This window comes from Pimephales promelas, chromosome 7 (assembly GCF_988280905.1).
Source record: "Pimephales promelas chromosome 7, fPimPro1.hap1.1, whole genome shotgun sequence".
In the NCBI taxonomy this organism is placed as follows: Eukaryota; Metazoa; Chordata; class Actinopteri; order Cypriniformes; family Leuciscidae; genus Pimephales; species Pimephales promelas.
The window spans coordinates 26,757,678-26,778,769 of record NC_142775.1 but is presented as its reverse complement, the minus strand read 5'-3'; the positions used below and the strand labels follow the sequence as shown (position 1 = coordinate 26,778,769).

Below are 21,092 nucleotides of genomic sequence, written 5' to 3'. Positions count from 1 at the left end.
GTATAAATATGCGAGATCTCCCGCTGTTTAACTGATTTATCATCTCTTCACTTCAGCGAAACTACACCCATTTGCTGTCTTGAGAAGAAGTCGAGAAGGCATCTCTGACGACCATCTGGAATCTGAGGAAGCCGGCCGTCTTCGCCACCTTCAGCCGTCCTGCAAGCTAGGGTCATCCTTTTCCTGGCATACTCTGCATCTAAAAGAGCGCGAGCGTCTTTTTCTAGATGCCTCGCATTTCCTGCGGTTCTTGCCGGAACATCTGGAGTCTGAGGAAGCCGGCCACCTTCAACCGTCCTGCAAGCTAGCGTCATCCTAAGACGGTATGCTTTTTCCTGGCATACTGTGCATCTAAAAGAGCGCGAGCGTCTTTTCCAAGATGCCTCGCATTTCCTGCGGTTCTTGACGGAGCATCTGGATTCTGAGGAAGCCGGCCGTCTTCGCCACCTTCAGCCGTCCTGCAAGCTGGGGTCATCCTTTTCCTGGCATACTCTGCATCTAAAAGAGCGCGAGCGTCTTTTTCAAGATGCCTCGTATTTCCTGCGGTTCTTGCCGGAGCATCTGGAGTCTGAGGAAGCCGGCCACCTTCAGCCGTCCTGCAAGCTAGCGCCAGCCGACGACAGTATCATTTCCTTTGCTTACACTATATCTAAAAGAGCGCGAGCGTCTTTTTCAAGATGCCTCGCATTTCCTGCGGTTCTTACCGGAGCATCTGGAGTCTGAGGAAGCCGGCCGTCTTCGCCACCTTCAGCCGTCCAGCAAGCTAGTGCCAGCCGACGACAGTGATTTTTCCTTGCATACTCTGCATGTAAAAGCATTTCTCGCTTGCGAGCACCAAAACGCCGTTTTCACGGCGACTCGGAGAAATCTCGAAAAGATTTCTGCACGTAAAAGAGCATTTCCCGCTTACGAGCACCAAAACGCCGTTTTCACGGCGACTCAGAGAAATCTCGAAAAGATTTCTGCACGTAAAAGAGCATTTCCCGCTTACGAGCACCAAAACGCCGTTTTCACGGCGACTCAGAGAAATCTCGAAAAGAGCATAATAGCCTCGTGTAGAAAATGTGCCCATAATCCTTTGTTCACCCATACACAAAAGCACCACATGTTCCATGTGTCTCCCAGAGCCCACCCCCAAAGAGCGGACACAGCCCGCTCGAGTGTCAGAGTGCATAAATGCGCCCACGAGCCCGTGTGTGCGTCCCCCCTCTGCCCGCTCTGTTACCTTCTGTTACACCGCGCATAAACTCCTCTCTGTGTGTAAGTCCCGTTGCCACAAACGCTCTAAGCGCCCCCACACACTGTTCAGCCCGCTATGTACAGCAATCAGGGCGATTTAGCCATTCACCCGCTAGCCTTACGTTTCAAAGCGTGGGAAGCTATTACGGGAATCCCCCCGTGGTAGTTTTAATGTTTTGAAAGAAGTCTTTTCTCCTCACCATGGCTGTATTACATGATCAAAAATTCAGTGAATACTGTAATATTGTGAAATATAACCGTTTTTGTTTTAATATATTTGTAATTTATTTCTGTGATGGCAAAGCTGAATTTTCAGCATCATTACTTGATTACATCAATTTTGAAAACAGTCGTGCTGCTTAATATTTTTGTGGACACGATACATTTTGTTAATTATCTCATTAAAGCAGGATTTAGAATCACTTTTGAGAATAATTGGAATTGCATGGTCAAAATATTATGATAAAGATAATTCTTTAATTGTCAAACAATAAAGAATCGTAATGTTCCTGCATTTTCATAATGGAGTTGTGCACATATAATTGTTTATTTCACCCCTAAATCAAAAGAAAAAAGACCCTGGCATGTTTTTGTGTGATTTATCCAGAGTTTTTTTTTTTTTTTATAAATTTGTATCCTCCTAGAGCTGACTTGACTCTTTCTGTCCACCTGTGTGCTTTGTCTCCCTTGTGGTTCATACAGTAATTTATTTCTCCTCTATGTATGTCTCGGTCTCTTTTAGGTTTTTAAGGTGAAAGCTGTCCAGCTGGCAGAAAAGCTGCTTCCTGCCTTCAACACCCCAACAGGCATCCCTTGGGCCATGGTCAATTTGAAGAGGTAAGTTCTATACACACCTTGCCTTGCACTCCTACATCCTTTCTCTTTTTTTTTTTTCTTTGCTGCTGCCTAAATTTGTTTCTCACGCTGCCTCCACTTATTGTCGTGATGGTGACTGCCACATAATGGAAAGCTGTCAGACCTTTTATGTCTGTGAAAGTCCTTGTGGCTTTCTTCCTGTTTTACTTGAATTTCCGTATAATTTCATTAGAATGAAATGAAAATTGCTAAATTAAATCTACGGAGCGCATTGTGAATGTACATTAAGGGTTTTTTTTTTTTTTTTTCTCTGTGTGTTTGAGGAGGGAGGTCAAATCCTTCCTGACATGGTTTTTGTGAATTAATTGGGTGTTTAGAAGAAATTGCTCAAGACAGACAAAAACCACTGTATTTCGGGTGTTTTTAATCCTGAGCGAAAGAATGGCGCTGTGTTTTATTAATCCCCATTTATATAGAACACACACACACACAGTCTAAGTGAATGGTGTGGATACATTCTTAATGGCAATGAGTACAAGTAGAACATCGAATATTGGTCTTGACAGAGGAGTGATGGGTGGCAGTGAATTAGTTTGGAGCAGAAATGAAGCAGTTGACTCAAATGAGCTCACCGTAATTCTTCATTGTCTACATGCTGTAAAGGTATAAAGGTGGATGTTTGCTTCAGGCTAGTAAGGAACATACTCTACGTTAATGTCATGGGTTTTGCCTTCTGTGTTTTTCAGTGGAGTGGGTCGTAACTGGGGCTGGGCGTCAGCTGGAAGCAGTATTCTAGCAGAGTTTGGGACGCTGCACATGGAGTTTGTGCACCTGACATATCTGACAGGAAACCCTGCCTACTATCAGAAGGTAGGATTGGCTTTGAGTGTTGTTGTAACTATTCAGGCCTTGTGTTCGTGTCCTGTTGTGAACTATGTTCTGGTTTAGGTGATGCACATACGGAAGCTGCTGGCTAAGATGGACAGACCCAATGGGCTTTACCCCAACTACCTGAATCCTCGTACAGGACGCTGGGGCCAGCGTGAGTACCTCCCACTAATGTCCTTTGTGCTGCACAAGAAACTCTCGTTCCACTCTAGAAAAGGCTTTGTATGAATTCCCACACTCTATGAAATGAAGGTGGTGTCAAAGCTGAATTTCCAGCGGCCATTTCTCCAGTCTTCAGTGTCAAGAAAAATTTCTTATTATTAATGTTGAAAACAGTTGTGCTGCCTAATATTTTTGTGAAAACTGATGCTTGATTTTTTTTTTTTCAAGATTCTCTGGTGAATAGAAAGTTAAAAAGAACAGTAAATATTTTAAATGTAATCCTCTTATAACATTATAAATGTCTTTACTTTCACTTTTGAATAATAGAATGCCCCCCATGCTGAATAAAAGTATTAATTTTGATGTGAATAACAAATCTAATATGTAGTGAAGTGACATCGCTCTAATCTGAGACACAGTGGCTTTGACCCAGCAGGTTATCCTTATTACTGAATCCTGTTTCGGTACTCTTATTACTGCAATAATCGTCAGAAGAGATTCAAATCAAATGGAGGATCCACAATATCACCCTATGAAGTGTGTTTATAGACACAGATGATTTTCATAATCCCTCTGCGAGGGTTTATTATTCTATAAATATGAATGAAGACAGAATAGCAGCTTATCCTCATCTCCTCACTGATCAGTGAGCTTTAATAAAGATGGGATGTGAGGAAGTTTCTTTATTTATATATAATTAGTAATTATGTTTAGTGAAAACACTCCACTGTGTTTTAACCAACTCTTAATTACTGGGAGAGATGAGGGTTTAATTAGTGCCCTGCGTCTTAAGGCTAAACCTGATCAACCCACTGCGAGCAAATGCGTGTGCACACACACACACACACACACACACACACTAAATTCCAGTAAAGAGTGTGTGTGTCTGTCCAAAGGGGTAGAATGTAATTAAGGTGCACTAGAGATCTGTTTTCTAAATGAAAACTCGGTGTGAGTGACAGGCCAATACAGAATTGAGTATTATTCCCCCTCCCACACTGCATCTGCCCTATGGGCTCTTAAAGGGATGGTTCACCCAAACATGTATATTATCTCATCATTTATTCTCCATCATTTTATTCCAAATTTATATGGCCTTGTTTCCTGTGTGTAACACAAAATGTTTCTGACTTTTTTTCCAAGAAATAAAAAAAAAGTCGAATTTCCGACTCATTTTGTATTGTTCTAAACATCATCTGTAGTGTTCTACACAAGAAAGAAAGTCAAATAGGTGAGTAAATGATGACAGAACCTTAATATTTGTGTGAACCATCCATTTAACATTAAAACTCTCTCTCTGTCTGTTCAACAGCTCCAGGGGCCGGTTTCACAAAACTATTTTAGACCGTCTATACTCTATAGTGTTAGACAAGTATAAAATTTGCTTATAGACTAGTCTAATGCAAGTTAGACTGTTTCACAAAAATAAAGACTGAATTAATTTAGAACAAAACAATTAGACGCCTCACCCCCAGGCTAACTTATAGGCGATGGGCCAGACCTTGAAATTACGAATTTAATACTTGCCTCACAGCTGTGTAAGTCATCTCATGCATCATGTCAAATAAACTAAGTGCTTCATAGTCTCAGAAACATACATTACAGCGAACTGCAATGGAGAAGTGTAGGGGAGCAGTTATTCATTAACATTGCAGACAGCACAGTACACTGTATCATAGTAGGGATGGGCATTTAAAGCAAAAGTAATATTCGGAGAACACTGGGTAGGCTATTATTCGAAAATCGCACCCCTCCACCACATGCACACATCAGAGCATGCGAGTAAAGCGGAGCAGTGTGATGCTTAAATATAAGTTAATTTAAGTCATTTATAAACGTTTAACCCTTTACTAGTCAGCCTCAATTTTGGCAAGTGATGCATACATGACATACCCAAAATAAAAAGGTTGCTGCTCAGAAGTCATTCTGAATAGGCACATAACCAACATATATTTAGATAGACAACCCTTGAGAGTTTACATTTCAAGACTCAAAAAACTGTTATTAATATTGAGGTATATTAAATGTATAATAAATAAACTAAATAAACTAATAAACTAAAGGTGTCAGTATGAGTGAGTGTAACACTGACCGGCGCAAGATTCTGAGAGTCAAATCTATTTTTATACTTTAATATGCAGCAATTGGCGTTGGAAATTTTTTATTATTATTATTATTATTATTATTTATGTTTTGGAAATTATTCATAAATAAAAATAAAATAAAGGGACATTGTGTAGGAATTTCTCCCATCTAGTCGTGAAAATGTATTTTGCATTCAAACGAATTTTGCTTTCCAGCGCCTCGCTTTTTTCAAATGCACGTTCCATCTACGGTAGCCGTACCAAAAAGCTATGACATGATGTGTTCTAGTAGCACTTTGTCGAGTGTTCCTTCGGGTGAACAGGTTTGTTATTTCAAACAAAAAGCAACTTGACACAACAAACAAACTAATGTTACAGTATGAAATACTGACTGTGAAAAACATGAACTATTATAGTAAGTAGTTATGCCTTCTTTATTTGTTATAATTTCTGAAGTATTTGCACTTTGAGATATCATCAACTTTTAACTATAAGGGCCCTATCTTGCACCCGGCGCAAATGACTACAGCGTCAGGGCGACGCACACCGGGAGTGTTGAATGTGGTGTCAGACTTCTTGCACACTGATGCATGTATCATTCATTCCTATTTTGCACCCGCGCAAAGCGGGCTTTTCCCTCCACAGACGCACGTCTGTAAACTAGGAAATGAACTTGCGCTCCCTGGGCGGGTCAGCGCAAAAAGGAGGTGTGTTTTGGCGCAAACATTCCCTAGTGCTATTTTGCAGTTCCAGAAAACAATTCTGCCACTGACCAGAAAAAAACTAGTCTAAAGTCAGTGGCACATTTCATGTTGTTCATAATGCTATTTTAAGCACGCATGCTTGGCCATAATGTTGCGGGTGCACAACGCACATACACTTTGATTCTCTTATCAACACAGATGCAGCAGTTTTTATTTTTTGAGATCATGCATTATAACAATGAAAAATATTAACACATGAGGGAAATTATTGTGGTGTCCATGAAGATGTAATACATTTTTTTTTTTTCCTTCCACGACTGTTTAACTGACGCTGATTTGGGTGGATTTCTCTCATTCCCATACAACGTCACTTCTCAGTCTTTCAATGCCCTTACAAGAACATTGCTCTCTTCGGCTGTGAACCACTCCTGGCGCGCACATCGTAAAATTGCCATAATAATAACAATCCACCATGCAACATGCACACCTGCTCTTAAAGGGTATGTTGGATAACACTCTGATTGGTTTATTTCATATTACGCCCAAACCACACTTATGAATAATGAAGCTATTTCAGACCAATCCCTTTTAAACTTATGTCGGGCGCAAGAGTCATTTATTCCGCCGGTAAAATAGCAACAGCGCCCAAGACCTGCACACAAAGTTACTTGATACTTGCGTTTCAGATCGTTAAAATAGGACCGTAAATGTTTATCTGTCTATAAAATAAAGTACACAACCAAACAATGAAAAAAGTGTGTAATTAAGACCGTAAAAATTGACCTACCTGTCTGATTATCTACTATATCTAAGCTGTAGTCTAAGTCTATCTTTGTGAAACCAGCCCCAGGGGCCGTTAGTTTTTAGATACACGTCTCGTCTTCAGCAGATGCAGGCTTCAGCCGTCATTCTCTGTCCATGTCTTGCCCGCTCGCTGTTGGCGAGGCCTCTCTGTAGAGATTTCCTGCCTGGATCTTTGATTGTTACTCAAATCCACCCTGTTGTTTTTTTTATTATTATTATTTATTTATTTATTTTTTTATTATTATTATTCAAAGCCTTTGACTGCATTTACTTTTCAGTGGAGGCCTTTATGGAGTTGTTTTTGATTGGCAGAAGTGAAAATCCAGGCATTCGATGAATGGCAGCAGTGCCAGAAGAGGCTGGGAAATAAAGACCCAGATGGTTTATGAGAGTCTGACTGGGATTTTTGGGAGTTTGAGTCTGAAACCTCTCTGCTTTAATCAGTCTTTTCACTGCCACAATTTATTTTTTTTCTGTCTCACTTCACATCAGCCTGCACCATTATTCATCATCGTAATCGCTGATAGTGTTTGTTCTTTTTTCATATTTATTATGATTTCTACCAAATTCTTTACTCATACACATTCGCCTCTGTCGTATCTCTTTCTCTCTAACTTTTTTTTCTCTATTCCTTTTGCTGTCTCTGAGCAGCTTGTTTTCTTCTCTCTGTTGTTTTCAACCTGTCAAGATTATCAGTCAAATCATTCTATCTGAACTTTATTTTCTTATACTTAACATTTTTATATCATACTATTTTTGTAATTATTTAAACTTAATGCCTAAAAATCCCTGAAGTATCAATTTAATTGGCCATATCTGGGGACTGGTATAATCATAGACACATGGGCTCTTTTGAATTAGCACAGTAAGCAATGCCCTAGCAACCACAGAATACTTTGGCAACCACATGGCAACAGTTTTTGAACTACCTTCAGTATGTCGGCGGCTTTGCATTTTTTCAGTATTCCAACATGTCCCACCTTCTGTGACAGGACGGGCTGGTAAGTTACTTACAAGTGGTCTATGATTGGACAGCTCTCTCTCACTTTCTCTTCAGTTTTTTTGCCCATTCCTCTTCTTCCTTGTATTTTTTTTATTCTCTCCTGTTGAATAATTCATCTCAGCTTCTTCATCTTACCTCTTCCAGGCCAGTCCCTCGCATCCATTAGCATAAAATACATCTTTAACTTTGTCTCAGTGTCTCTGTAAAGGATCTCTCATAAAGTGCTTCACCCTCCTGCCTTGTTCTTGCCTCATTGATTTATTTAGCTCTCCCTCTGAACCAGCTATTGCAGGTGCAATTTTTAGCCATGTCACTTGCGTGTTCACACCTCTCTCGTGTAAAACCATCATCTCTGCATCTGTTCTCCACTCCAGTCTCCTCTAAAGACCTTTCATAATGGTTTTTGGCAGCTCATCTCCTGAACGCCACGCTACTGTAGGTCTCTCCCAGCAGGCTGAATGCAGAACAGCTCACTAGCCCTGGTAGCTATGAGCTGTGACAGTGCTAATGGGCTCCTTTCTCACTCTTCCACGACACTATATACAGCGAGTGTACAGTATACTCTGTGTCTCCTGCACATATCACATTTCCTGTTCTCATCATACTTCCTCTTCTCCTGCTGTTCTTTGGAGAATATGTGTGTCTTGTCTGTTCTCTGTATGGGTTAACATGCTTTTGTCTGAATCCTGGCACTAAGATACCCCTTTTCCACCAAAAAAGAACAGGTTTGGAACTGTTTTTTTTTTTTATATATAACTATATATATATATATATATATATATATATGTAAATGCATGACATAAGGGTGACATGGTAAAAGAACGGTTCTCTGGTTCTAGTCCAGCAAAGGACTTTTTTTTTTTTTTTTAACAGCGTGATGGTGTTGTGTAATACACGGCTGTTCTAACAACAGCAATAAGAACATCAGAGTTAGTTTTTATGTGATAAGTTACCGACTGTTAGAAAACGTGAAGGAAAGGAGACAGGGTTGAGACAGCGCAGGAGAGGCTAGCTAGGATAAATAGGCTAAACTTTCAGCCAACTCCCCACAGAAAAGTCTGTTCCCATCATTTTACCACAGGTTTCACACATAATCTGTGTGCAATGCGTATGTGGTGTGTATATGGCACAGAAGCAGGACGCAAGTGCTTTAATGCAGCGTTTGCAGTGCATAACTGATCCGCGGCTGTACCACAAACACCCCGGTACTCACTATTTTTATTTTAACACATACTCATTATTTCAACAACGTAAGCCAATTATTCCTTGCATTACTTTTATATATTAAGTTGCTCAAGCAAGTAGTCAAATATGTAGCCATGTACTTATATTAAAATCACAAACATTTTAAATGAAAACTTAAAATTGACAAACCGACTCTTATGCCTTTACCTATTAATTGTCATTTAAGTGAAATTACTGAACTTGAATATATAAGCTTAATAAGAATGATCATTTTAGAAGAAAATTTCAAATGGCATTTAGAGGCTTTTGCATCTGAACTCTTCATATATATGGATATATAACAGGTATTTGGACAGACAGACAAATACTGTATTAGATGGATGGATGGATGGATGGATGGATGGATAGATAACTTTGACAAATATTATAATGGATGGATGGATGTGTGGTCCCCACCCTGTCATACCACACACTGTATGGACAGACATTGACAAATACTGTATTAGATATATACAGACACACACACACACATATATATACATATATATATATATATATATATATATATATATATATATATATATATATATATAACAACATAGATAGACAGATTGATAAACTCAATCACTGTTTGCTGTCATGTTCACCATAGTTTATCAGAATAAATAACATAGTGCCTCTTTTTTAATATTCTGTTTTTGTCCATGTCTTTAATATACCTGTCTTAATTTCAACAGCTCCCTCTGACAAGTCAACACAGATTGTTTACATGTTCTGTTGTAGGTGCCCATTACAAGCCATTACCAGCATAAATGACTCCCAGCCTGTCAAACACGCACTCACTCTGCAGTCATTAGCTGTGTCAAAGTGGAACACACACTCAATGGCTGTGTTTATAAGTGATTAGGTGTGTGCTGGTGTGTGTCCAATAAACGCCAGCGAAAACATGCTCACTTCAGCGCATTTTTATTGTAATGATACTCTGTGTCAAGCCTGAATACACTTTTATAGCAGCATTCAGGTACATTAAAAGACTGAGCTTTGAACAGAGATTAACCAAAACTGATCAATTTGAATAACCACAATTGACTTTTCTTTCTTTTTTTCACAAAATTAAGAGTTTAGTTGTATCTAATTAAGCTAGTTTTGTTTTGTCAACTCCATTTACTCTAAGCTTAAAGGGTTATTTCACTCAAAAATGAAAATTCTGTCAGTAATTACTCACCCACTTGTCATTCAAAACCCGTAAGATTTCATTCATCTTCGGAACACAAATCTGAAAGCTTTCTGCCCTTCCATTGACATTCTATGCAACTACCACTTTTAATCCCCAGAAAGGTAGTTAAGGCATCATAAAAGTAATCCATGTGATTTAACCTCAATTTTATGAAGCGATGCACCCCAAAATGTTGTGATAGTGAATACAGTGAAAAGCTAAAGTCTCATCTTTCCTCGGTTTATCGTGGTTTCTCTCTCTTTCTCTGCAGATCACACATCTGTAGGTGGATTAGGTGATAGTTTCTATGAATACCTGTTGAAGGCCTGGCTAATGTCTGACAAAACCGACACAGAGGCACGCAAAACCTATGACGATGCCATCGAGGTGAGCGCTGCTGGTTGCCTTGACAACGTGTGGTCTTGTGTTGTGTGTGTGCGCTCTGTTCATTCTCTCTCTTTCTGCAGGCTATCGAGCGCCACCTCATCCGTAAGTCCAACGGCGGTCTTACTTTCATCGGGGAATGGAAAAATGGCCACTTGGAGCGTAAGATGGGTCACCTGACTTGCTTTGCTGGGGGCATGTTTGCCCTCGGGGCTGATGGGTCGCCAGATGATAAAGCTGGGCACTATTTGCAGCTCGGAGCAGAGATTGCTCACACCTGCCATGAAAGCTACGATCGCACTGGTTAGTGAAGAAAAGGGGGCAGTTTGAAGAGTATTAAAAAAAAACACACATTAGATCTTTGGACTTAATCTAATTTGTAGCATGGTGTGTTGCCATGGTAACACTACAGGTTATTTTGAGAGTGCACCATTTCTATTTCACTCAACTTGACTGAGAGACCGTGATGGATTGCCACAAGGTCTCAGACAGATAGTTTTTACATTTATAGCACGAGGGCTAAAGATTCAACTAATAGTGCTGAACTCGTAAACCTTTTATTGTTTGCAGTACTGAAGCTCGGTCCAGAGGCCTTTAAGTTCGACAGCGGGCTGGAGGCCGTGGCTGTGAGACAGAACGAGAAGTACTACATCCTGAGGCCTGAGGTCATCGAGACATACTGGTACATGTGGAGATTTACCCACGACCCCAAATACAGGCAGTGGGGCTGGGAAGCAGCGCAGGTCAGCACCTCCCTCTACCTTTCCTCATGCTTCCATCTCTATGACATTAACACCGAATACTGATGCACAATACATCAGGACCATATCGGTAATTGAACAATATTAACACATTTGATAACACTATTTCAGATTCAGGCCATTTATGTATTTTGGTTGCCCGACTGGAAAACACAATAGCCCAGGGACGTCAGGCTAGCAATTTTGCGAGCCCTGTAAAGGAATAGTAAGTTACTAGATTATAGGAAACCCTTTAAGCATTTTTTGTGCTATACTATAATTATACATTTCTATTTTACAGAAGTTGAATCTCAAAATAAAATAGTTATCCATATTTCATACACTGCATTTATAATGGGATGTCGGTATGCCTGTATTGAAAAAGCATTATGACAGTGATTCAACGTTGGCAAAAACCATTGTAGAGTGTTGTTTATCATCCAAAAAATGAAAATAATATTTGTCTTTTGTCAGTTAGAATTTTATTCTAAGAAGTGTAACCCAGTAAAAGGACAACTTTTTAAAAAAAGAACTGTCTATGCATAATTATGCAGCACAAAGAAACTGTTCAAAAAAAGTTTGACTCCCTTCTCATCGGTCTGGTATCTCCAGCCATCAGAGTTCAGCCGGATCTCAGAGACAGAATAAGGTCAGACTTAGTGTCTTGCACAGAATGTTCCTCAGTATCTAAACCCATATCTCATCACTTTGATATCCATCTGTAGTCCCAGTCGCATCTTTTGGCATCTTTTCGCTGCTCGTGTTAGTCCTTTACCTCTCCATCTGTATTTTTTTTAGATGTACTGTATCACTCCCTTTCTTTTGATGTCACTATTATGCCAGTGAGGCCTAGGCTGTGTTTAGGGAAGTGTGTTTGTGTTTTTAGAACAGTTTCAAAGTGCTCTTGAGAATGGAGCATCATTCTTGTCTCTGATTGGGTGTCATTGTTCTGCCGTTACAGTACTCTTTCTCTGCATTTGGGCTTATTTTGATGAGCTGCTGGGTGCTTGGACTCTCTCTCCTCCTCTCCCTCATTGTCACGATCCCCATTTCTGTCAAAGAGAGCAGAATAATGCTCACTTGTTCCCTATCACCAAAGTTTCTTTGTTGCTATTGCCTCCTTTTCTCTTATAATTTCTTTTCTTGCAATCCTGGCACTTTTCTTTGGCTAGATAAATGGTGATGTTTTGATCTATTTGGTGTGCGTCTCTAGGTTCAGATTTTCCCCAGTTCTCACCATATCTTTGCAAAATGGCCAGTTAGAAGTTAAACAAATGGCTTTGGTTTAATGTCGTCGGCTTGACAATTTGGTTATTTGAACTGCTGTATTGTTTGCAGAGATGATGTTTTATGGTGGAAACAATGTCATTCTGTCAAGGAATGATTATAGGAATTAATGGATAGTTGTTTTCCTTTTATGGCCGATAACCAATTGCAGCATTTAAAATATCACAGAATTGCAAGGTAATGTTTGAAAAGTTATTTTTGCTAATGATATATTCAAAAGTGTTATTAATTTTTTTTTTCTAAAAAGATGTTGTAAGATTCCAAGGTAAATCAAATTGTAAAATGGAGGAAAGGGAGCTGAGCAGAATCTCTGTTGAATGGGTTAATGTGAGTCTGGATCAAGCCAGCTGCTGTTGTGTTGTAACGCTGTGAGTTGAGTCCTCCGTGTAGCAGCTGTTTCAGAAAATCTGCTCCAGGTATGTGAGCACATCATGCCGTGTTTTCCTGGCACATCAGTCCTGCTGGCAGAGGCTGAAGCAACGCTAATGGAGCATTATTGGTTCTTGGAGAAAAACAGCAGCTTCTTATATGTTCTATTTCTGGATTGTCATTACTGTGAGTACACAGTCATGCATTGATTTGATTAGCAGTCACAAAGTGGGGAATTTAAAAAAAAATGTGAAATTTAAAATTAAATGGTTTCACTTGATAATGCACATACTGTTTAGACAATCTTTCTTAGCTAATGCACAGGAAAAACTGCACCTGGAACTAACCTAGTCTGAGTTACTTACCAATTGCCTGGTGACTTAATTAGAAACTGCAAGAAATTTGAGAACAATAGTCTGATGCTCACAGTTTTAAGAAATCAAAGACATACAGTCATGATGACTCAAGCGTTAACAACCTTTACCGTGAAATGTTAATCTAAGATGCTGACGTTTTCTTTTTGTCTCAAGAACATCATATGTGTAAATATTTCTCACATTAAGCCAACAAAATGAACATTAAGCTTCACTGTTTGTCACAAATGTGAAGAAAAAATAAATAAATTGTGATGGGGACACATGTAAAAATAATATACAAAACCGTTCAAATGTATGAGGATGGTAGGGAAAGTCTCTTTTGTCCACCAATGCTGCATCTATTTTGTCAAAAATAAGCAATGGTTCTACCAAAAATGAAAATTCTGTCATTTACTCACCCAGTTGTTCCAAACCTGTATGAATTTCTTTCTTTTGCTGAACACAAAAGAAGATATTTTGAATTATATGGGTAACCAAACAGTTTCTGGTCCCCATTGACTTCCATGGTATTTTTTTCTGGAAACCTTGATACGTTTTTGAAAAGAGAAATGATGAATAAAAAATGTACCTACCCCAAACATTTTATACTGTGTGTGTGTTTATTCTGCATATAACCACCTTCTTCTTTTGTGCAGGCTATAGATAAATACTGTCGAGTCAGCGGAGGTTTCTCTGGTGTTAAAGACGTCTACTCCTCCAACCCCACCTACGATGACGTCCAGCAAAGTTTCTTTCTGGCTGAAACTCTCAAGTAAAAGTCATTCCATTTGCTGATACACATAATGCGAGTACACTTTACTATTGTACATTTAACAATGTAATAATGATCATTTACTACTATAATGGTCAACATTACTATGATAGCACTGTGCCTGTTGGCTAAACAAAGTAGGATTTGCAGAGTCAATTGGAGTGGAAAGACAGCCAGTCATTACTGCAACCTGCTGGTGCCATTGAGACACTGCAGATTCTGACAAATGTCTTGAATGGGATACATCCGATCTGTGACCTAGTTTGGAACAGTATCAGGTTAATTCTATGATCCCTGCATGTGTGTGTTTTTGTAGGTATCTATATCTGCTTTTCTCTGGCGATGAGCTGCTGCCTCTTGAGAACTGGGTGTTCAACACGGAGGCCCACCCTCTGCCCGTCCTGCACCTGGGCAACATCACCCTGCCTGGCAGCGAGACCCAGCGGTAGAGCGGACGCACCGGGGGGCGCTCTCCCCCTCACTCGCCCCTTTTCTATGCGCCTCCCTCCTTGTGAAAGACAGCAGCTGCTAGTGCAAAGGAGAGGAGAGAACTGTACCCACCAACCACTGTCTCCTCCTGGACTGTGAATCATGGGACTTCAGTGACCGGAGGAGACCGAACTCTCTTTATCTGTGTCTCTCATATATTCTCTGAAGGACAGACTGTCGGATTGCTCATGTGCGTCTCTCTCTTGTGGCCGCTGATCTGACACACTGTACTCACATTTGCGGACATAAAGACCTTCTGAAATGGATGTGCATTTCTCACCAAGGAAGGATTTTAACAAGTTCGTTCTTTTTTTTTCTTTTTTTTTTTCCCCCTCCAATTTGGCAGTGTTTCATGTCATCAGCTCAGCACTAAATCGCTTCAAAATGGTGGATAAATAGACCAGAGCCTTTCACTTTCTGAGTTGGGCTCCTGGAGACAGCAGATGTTGGATTTGACCACCTGTGAAATCTTTCTCCAGCTGAGGTTGAATTTAGGCCACAGGCACCCAGGGATGTTCTTTTCTCCGGGATTTCACTTCAAACAGTCTCCCCGATGTCTCTGTTAAGGTTAGCGAGTAAAAAACAGACATGTGCTGCTATCGAACAGCTGCTGCCTGTGAGACAGTCACCACCGTCATTCCAGAAACCTGCACTTGTCTGTGTCTCTCCATTCCTCTTTCTTTTCATCCTTTCTGAATGCTCAATTTCTTTCATACTGCTTTCTGAAAAAACATGGATCGGTTTTTGCCATATATTGAATCAGTAACACTTGAAGCAGCAGCAGCTGTAACTTGTGGAGAGACGTCGCAGTGCTTCAGATGCTTATTCTCACGGCCATCACCATTTGTTTTCAACTGTCGATGGTGATGGTCACTCTGTTAGACCAGACCAGATTTTTTTCAACTGCAGAGTTTTACCACTAATCGTAGCCAACGAGATAGAGATTTATAAATATATATAAATATGGGGGTTAGGGTTCAGAAAATACACTGTGTGTGCTCTGTACAAGAAACCCAGAGTAAATGAAAAAAAAAAAAAAAAACAGTGCAAAGATTTTGAATACAGTTGCATAATTACAAAGCCCATGATGTAGTATGTTTTAGGCTTGGGTATACTCCTAAACTGAGTTCAAAGACTTTTCTTGTCATTCCTGTTTCTGTTCTTTAAAGTCAAACGCATATCTCTGAATATTTCATGTGAGTTTTAACATGACTTGTTCCGTGACTGTTTCTGTCCTGGGCTGTAAACCCTGAGAACCGGTGGTGGCAGACAGAAACAGATTCCTGATATTAGATGATTCACTTCGAGTTTGATCAAACAGCTAATCATATTGAAGTTTTTTTTTTATTTTTATTATTATTATTATTATTATTATTTTGTTTTTTTTGGTTTGTTTTATTTGACCTTTAATGAATATTTATTCATTCTGTTGAGAAGACGTGTTCAGCCTTATGCTCTTCGATGTTTGTTTGTTTGTTGTAATCTTCTATCGTGTGAAATGGCACATCCGCAGAATATTTCATGTACTTGATCGGAGAAGGAAAAGTTTATTATTTTCTCATGAAGAATCTGTTTGAGAATCAGTCTTTCAAAAAGACTTGAGCACCTCTGGGTGTCATCGAAGGGTATTTCTCTTTCTATCCTGTCGTTTCAGTTCTTCAGTTTCTAAACCACATCCTCTCCTCCCCTCTAGATGGCAGAAGTGGTGTCCCATTTTCTTTTTTCCCCAGTAACATGACTTTGACTAATAATGAGTGAAGCCCAGGCCAACAGTTTTCCCTGGTGCTGCTGGGTGGGTTTCGATAATGCTGTGTTCTGTATTTGTATTTTTACTGAACAAAAAAAAAAAAAAAAAAAACAATAACTGTAAATATGTTTAAAATACCACACAAATTCAATAAAGATGTTACAAAAAGTGAATGGAATAAAACAAAAGCTTCCATTGTCAAGTCTTTTCTTACTGACTCATACGTCACTTATAACCTGCATTCAAATGAAGACGTTTGATGATATCAAGATATATCAAGAAAATTGAAAATCAGAATTACCAGACCTAAAAATCACGAAACGTCTTTAAACGTCAAGAGAAAAGCCATGGATGTTTCTATAGTAAATATAATTTTCATATTTATGCTCACATTGGAGGACTGATCCTCTAATGAAGCCATATTCAAACCGTAGGATGGATTTTGTCAAAAATTTGAGACATTTGTAAGATATAAACACTGCTGAACAAAAGTATGAGGTCAGTCATTTTTTCTAAAGGAATTAATACTTTATTATTAAATTGATAAAGTGACAGTAATGACACATTTACAAAAGATTTCTATTTCAAATAAATGTTTTTTTTTAATTATTCATTAAAAAAATCTGACTAATACATCACAGTTTTACAAAAAAAAAAAACATTAAGCAGCAAACTGTTTTTAACATTGATAAGTGTTTATTGAGCAGAAAATCAGCATATTAAGTTTCTGTAGGATCATGCGATACTGAAAACTGGAATGATTCTGAAAATACTGCTTTACAATCACAGGAATAAATTACCCTTTAAAAATGTTCAATTATAAATATTTCACGATGTCAGTTTTTATTGTACTTCTGAACAAATAAATGGAGCCTTGATGAGCAGAAGGGACTTCTTTCAAAAACCTTTTAGTGACCCAAAACTTTTGAACAGTAGTGTAAATGTTTGAATGGAAACTACAGTTTCTATGAAATATTATTTATTGCATTACAACTAACAATATTTATATTTTTACATGTAATAATGTAAACATCATGTATATTACAATACCTAAAGCTGTGGGAACCTTATGGATTTGTTAATTACTGTAAATTGTCTTTGTTCTTCTATTATTCTTCTAATACATCCTATATATAGATTGAAAGTATTTACAGTTTGTACATTTCCATTATTTCAGTAACAATGTTAGTGCTTTCTATTTGTTTTAAATCCTTCATGCTCCTTTGCTCTTGGCAGCACACATTGATATTATAGGTCGTGGTGAACTGGTCCTGGGACATTACCCCTGCTCTCAGTATACACGTCATCCCCATTGCAAACAGTATTTCACACATGTGTGTGTTGTTGTTGTTTTCTCTGTTTAGCAGAAGCAGCAGATTTGAGGCCATTTTTTTTTTCTGCCCACTGTCATTGGTCTGATTGCAGCGTGACAGGACAGGATGGATGGGTGGCAAAAGAAGGAAGCAAAGGTCATGAGCTGGGTGTCATTTGCCGTCTTTCAACAACCTGACATCCTGTTACCCCTCGGTATCATCTGCTCAACAGATGCTGAACAATGACTGATTTCTCTTTCCACATACGGTGGTGCCCAAAACTGAGACCACTGGTGGAAATTCTTATTTTTACATATATCCTACAATATTGAGTTTGCATGAATCATGATTTTGAAACACCTTAAAGGTGCAGCTTGGACACATCTTCAGTGAAGGACCTAGGGTCACAGGGTGTTTCGGGTCTTTGATCTTCAGACACCGTCACCTGGGGTAACCACCTTGAGGCTTTTTCTGCAGCCTCACTGATGTTTATGTTTATATATATTCTGAGGCATCTTGTGCTTCAGAATATATTTTTCAAGGTTGTGTATATATAGATTATTGGAGTAAGTTTTACTTACTAAAGTAGTAAGTACAAAAAATAGTAAGCAATTTCTTTGTAATTATTTGTGGACTTTAAATTAACTAAATATTGTTTCAAAGTAAATCTTACACCACAATTTGTGCAGTGTAATTTAGGGTCATCTTAGGCCACAAATTTAACTGCTGCTCAGTGAGTGATAAGCTTGGAGAAACTGGCATGTTGCAAGTGCGCAGTAACACAAAATCGCCAAGGTCACTGTGAACCAGGTAGGTCACTTGGCAACTTCTATTAATGATAGGAAACTGATTACCCGCCCAGAGAGGGGGGGGGGGGGGGGGGGTGCTGAGAGCTACAGTACCACTGGAGAAAAGAGAGATTTGACTTTCAGAAGAGCATAATAAGTTTGCAAACCCCTTGCTTAAAAAACATAGTTATTTTTTTTAAGGGGAATAATATTACCAATATCATTTGTCATTTTGTGCCGAGTTTGTTTCTGAATTATGGTATAGGCAAGATGATGTTTTTTATCATGCCTGATCTTACCTCATCAACACTGTTACTGTATACACTGATGTGCCAAAACATGTCACAGTGAATATTGTTGATAATCTCCTAATAAGGCCACATACCAATTAAGGTCATGGTAGATTAAATGGTAGGCAAACAATCAGTTCTTGTAATCAACATGTTAGATGCAGGAGAAATAGGCAGAAATAACGATCTGAGAATTTTTTTCACAAGGGCCAAATTGTTATGACAAGATGACTGGGTCAGAATGTCTCTGAAATGAAAAGGTTTGTGGGTTGCTTTGTGTCAGAAGTGGTGAGAATTTACCAAGAGTGGTCGGAGGATTGAGAAACCACAAAAGGCGACAGGGTGGGCGCCCAAGGCTCATCGATGCACGAGGGCAACGAACTGGTCTGGTAAAATTTGAATGATGGTTAAGGGGAGAATGCGTCAACACTACACACTGAACCACACTCTGGTGCGTAGCCACGGGCCAATCAGAGTGCCTTTGATGACTCCACCGGCGAATGTGCCGACAATGAGCACGCGAGTGTTGGAACTGGACCTCGGAGCAGAGGAAGAAGGTCACCTGGTCCGATGGGTCCTGTTTTCTTTTACATCACGTGGACTGCGTGATATAAAATCTGAAGTTTCTTTAAACCTTGTAAGAAAAGTTGCCTGACATTGATCAATACATATTTTGAATAGTTAAATATGTGTAGTATTAGATTCAATGTTGTCAAAAATAAAGTTTAATTTTGAAGAGTTACATCAAGCAAATGTCACCCATTCGGTGGAATGGCCCATATGAGAAATGTCTCTGTGTCGGTCATCAAAACTGTTTGGTTATCACCATTCTTCAAAATATCTTCTTTCGTATTCCACTGAAGAAAGAATGTCACCCTGGGTGAGTACATGATGACAGAATTTTCCATTTCCCTTTAACTAGCTTCTATCAGCTGACAGATGAATTTGTGAGCCAGTTCTCAAGTATTAACCGAACGCCTCTCCCGAGGACCCCTCGTATTTTTGTATTTCACAAGCTCTGAATTTTAATCAATAGATCCCAGAGGGTTGATGATGTCACAGGAAGGAGAGGATTATGAATGTCATGTATGAGTCAGCGACCTGATAGATGGGGGAAAAACAATTGCGTGGACGTCCGCATACGTAGTGGAGAGTTTAATGTGTTAATGGCCAGTATGTGCGTGTGCGCGCCTCCTTCAGTGTGTTTAATGTGTTAATGGTCGCTGGTTAACCATCCGTAGCATGGACAGTGAGTCATTTCCACTTGGCTCTGGTCCCAGCTGCAGCAGGTGGCATTGCCCCTCCTTACAAACTAAAATGACATTCACCTTTGAACAAAACACTGCTTAATTTCTGCTCAATTCAGCCCTCTCTGATGTTTATTTATTCTATAGATCCACCTGGGAATGAAGTGCTTGCTTAGCCTCATAAGACTCCATGTATTGTTAGATGTTTCTCAAAGGCTTTGAATGTGACATTTGGTACTGTTTGTTCGATGATGCTGAAAGAAATCTTTGTTTGATGGCTGTGTGTTCTCGTGCTTTTAGAAAATCCAACGAAGGAATGACAGATCATGGTTCAGATCTCAGAAATTCAGAAGGATATATGGATTTAATGCATTAACCTTTTTTTTATTGGTCTTATGAGTTAGAGTCATTGTTTATTTCTGAGCTCCATGTGTAAATGGTGACAAACTTTTGTCATGTAGCTTCCTGTGAATTCATAGAATAACTTGAGGTTATGACTCATGTACTTTTTTTCAGTTGTCAAAAAAATTGTTAAGAAAAATCTTACTAAGAATAGGTTCACTAACCTGTTTGGGCAGATGTGGTCGGCATACTTTAGTTCTCTTGTTCATGCCTCATCCTTATTTGAATGCAAATGCATCAACCTTTTCGGAAGCATAGTGAATTTGAACACCTTTACATGCTTACAAAAATATGGTTTAAAAAGGGGGGTTTCACAGCAATACCAGAAGAACCATGTTTGGTTCCCCAGGGAACAGTTCTTAAAATAACAATTTTATTGTTCTTCGTGTGAAGACCATAAAGAACCTTTTCTGTAAAGAACATTTTGTGCCACAGATGCCAATTAAGAACCTTTATATGTAAGAGTGAATGTATGAAGTAAAGGCTATAAGCTAAAATAAAACTTTGCATTGTTTTCATTGCTGTCAACATGTAATCGTCTGGGTAAGACATGGTGCGGTGTTTCCCAATAACAATCTTTGTTTTTCATTGCTGTGTATGAATCAACTTGGGAATGACACTCCCATAATAAATGTAAGTGGCGCAGGGAAATAGCATTTTGTGTGTTTTTTTTTTTCCTTATCTTGTATATGAGCAAGTCCTCTCTATTGACGTAATGTTAGATTAACACAAAACTGATAGGACAGTCCCTCGCATCCAGTTTCTAATTCTCTCTCGATTTCTCTCTCATTCTCTCTTTCTCAAGTC

General features: G+C 39.1%; 1 protein-coding gene across 1 annotated transcript in view; it reads left to right on the top strand.

Annotated features, from left to right (window-relative positions):
* man1a2 (mannosidase, alpha, class 1A, member 2) overlaps positions 1 to 16,443 on the top strand; it is a 74,011-nt gene extending 57,568 nt beyond the window's left edge. Inside the window, exons 7-14 of the mRNA XM_039652071.2 lie at positions 1,982 to 2,076; positions 2,802 to 2,925; positions 3,004 to 3,097; positions 10,373 to 10,488; positions 10,569 to 10,788; positions 11,056 to 11,228; positions 13,894 to 14,009; positions 14,326 to 16,443. Coding sequence (XP_039508005.2) covers positions 1,982 to 2,076; positions 2,802 to 2,925; positions 3,004 to 3,097; positions 10,373 to 10,488; positions 10,569 to 10,788; positions 11,056 to 11,228; positions 13,894 to 14,009; positions 14,326 to 14,458 — 1,071 coding nt within the window. The 3' untranslated portion in view covers positions 14,459 to 16,443. The remainder of the gene's footprint in view (positions 1 to 1,981; positions 2,077 to 2,801; positions 2,926 to 3,003; positions 3,098 to 10,372; positions 10,489 to 10,568; positions 10,789 to 11,055; positions 11,229 to 13,893; positions 14,010 to 14,325) is intronic.
* Positions 16,444 to 21,092: the final 4,649 nt, after the last annotated feature.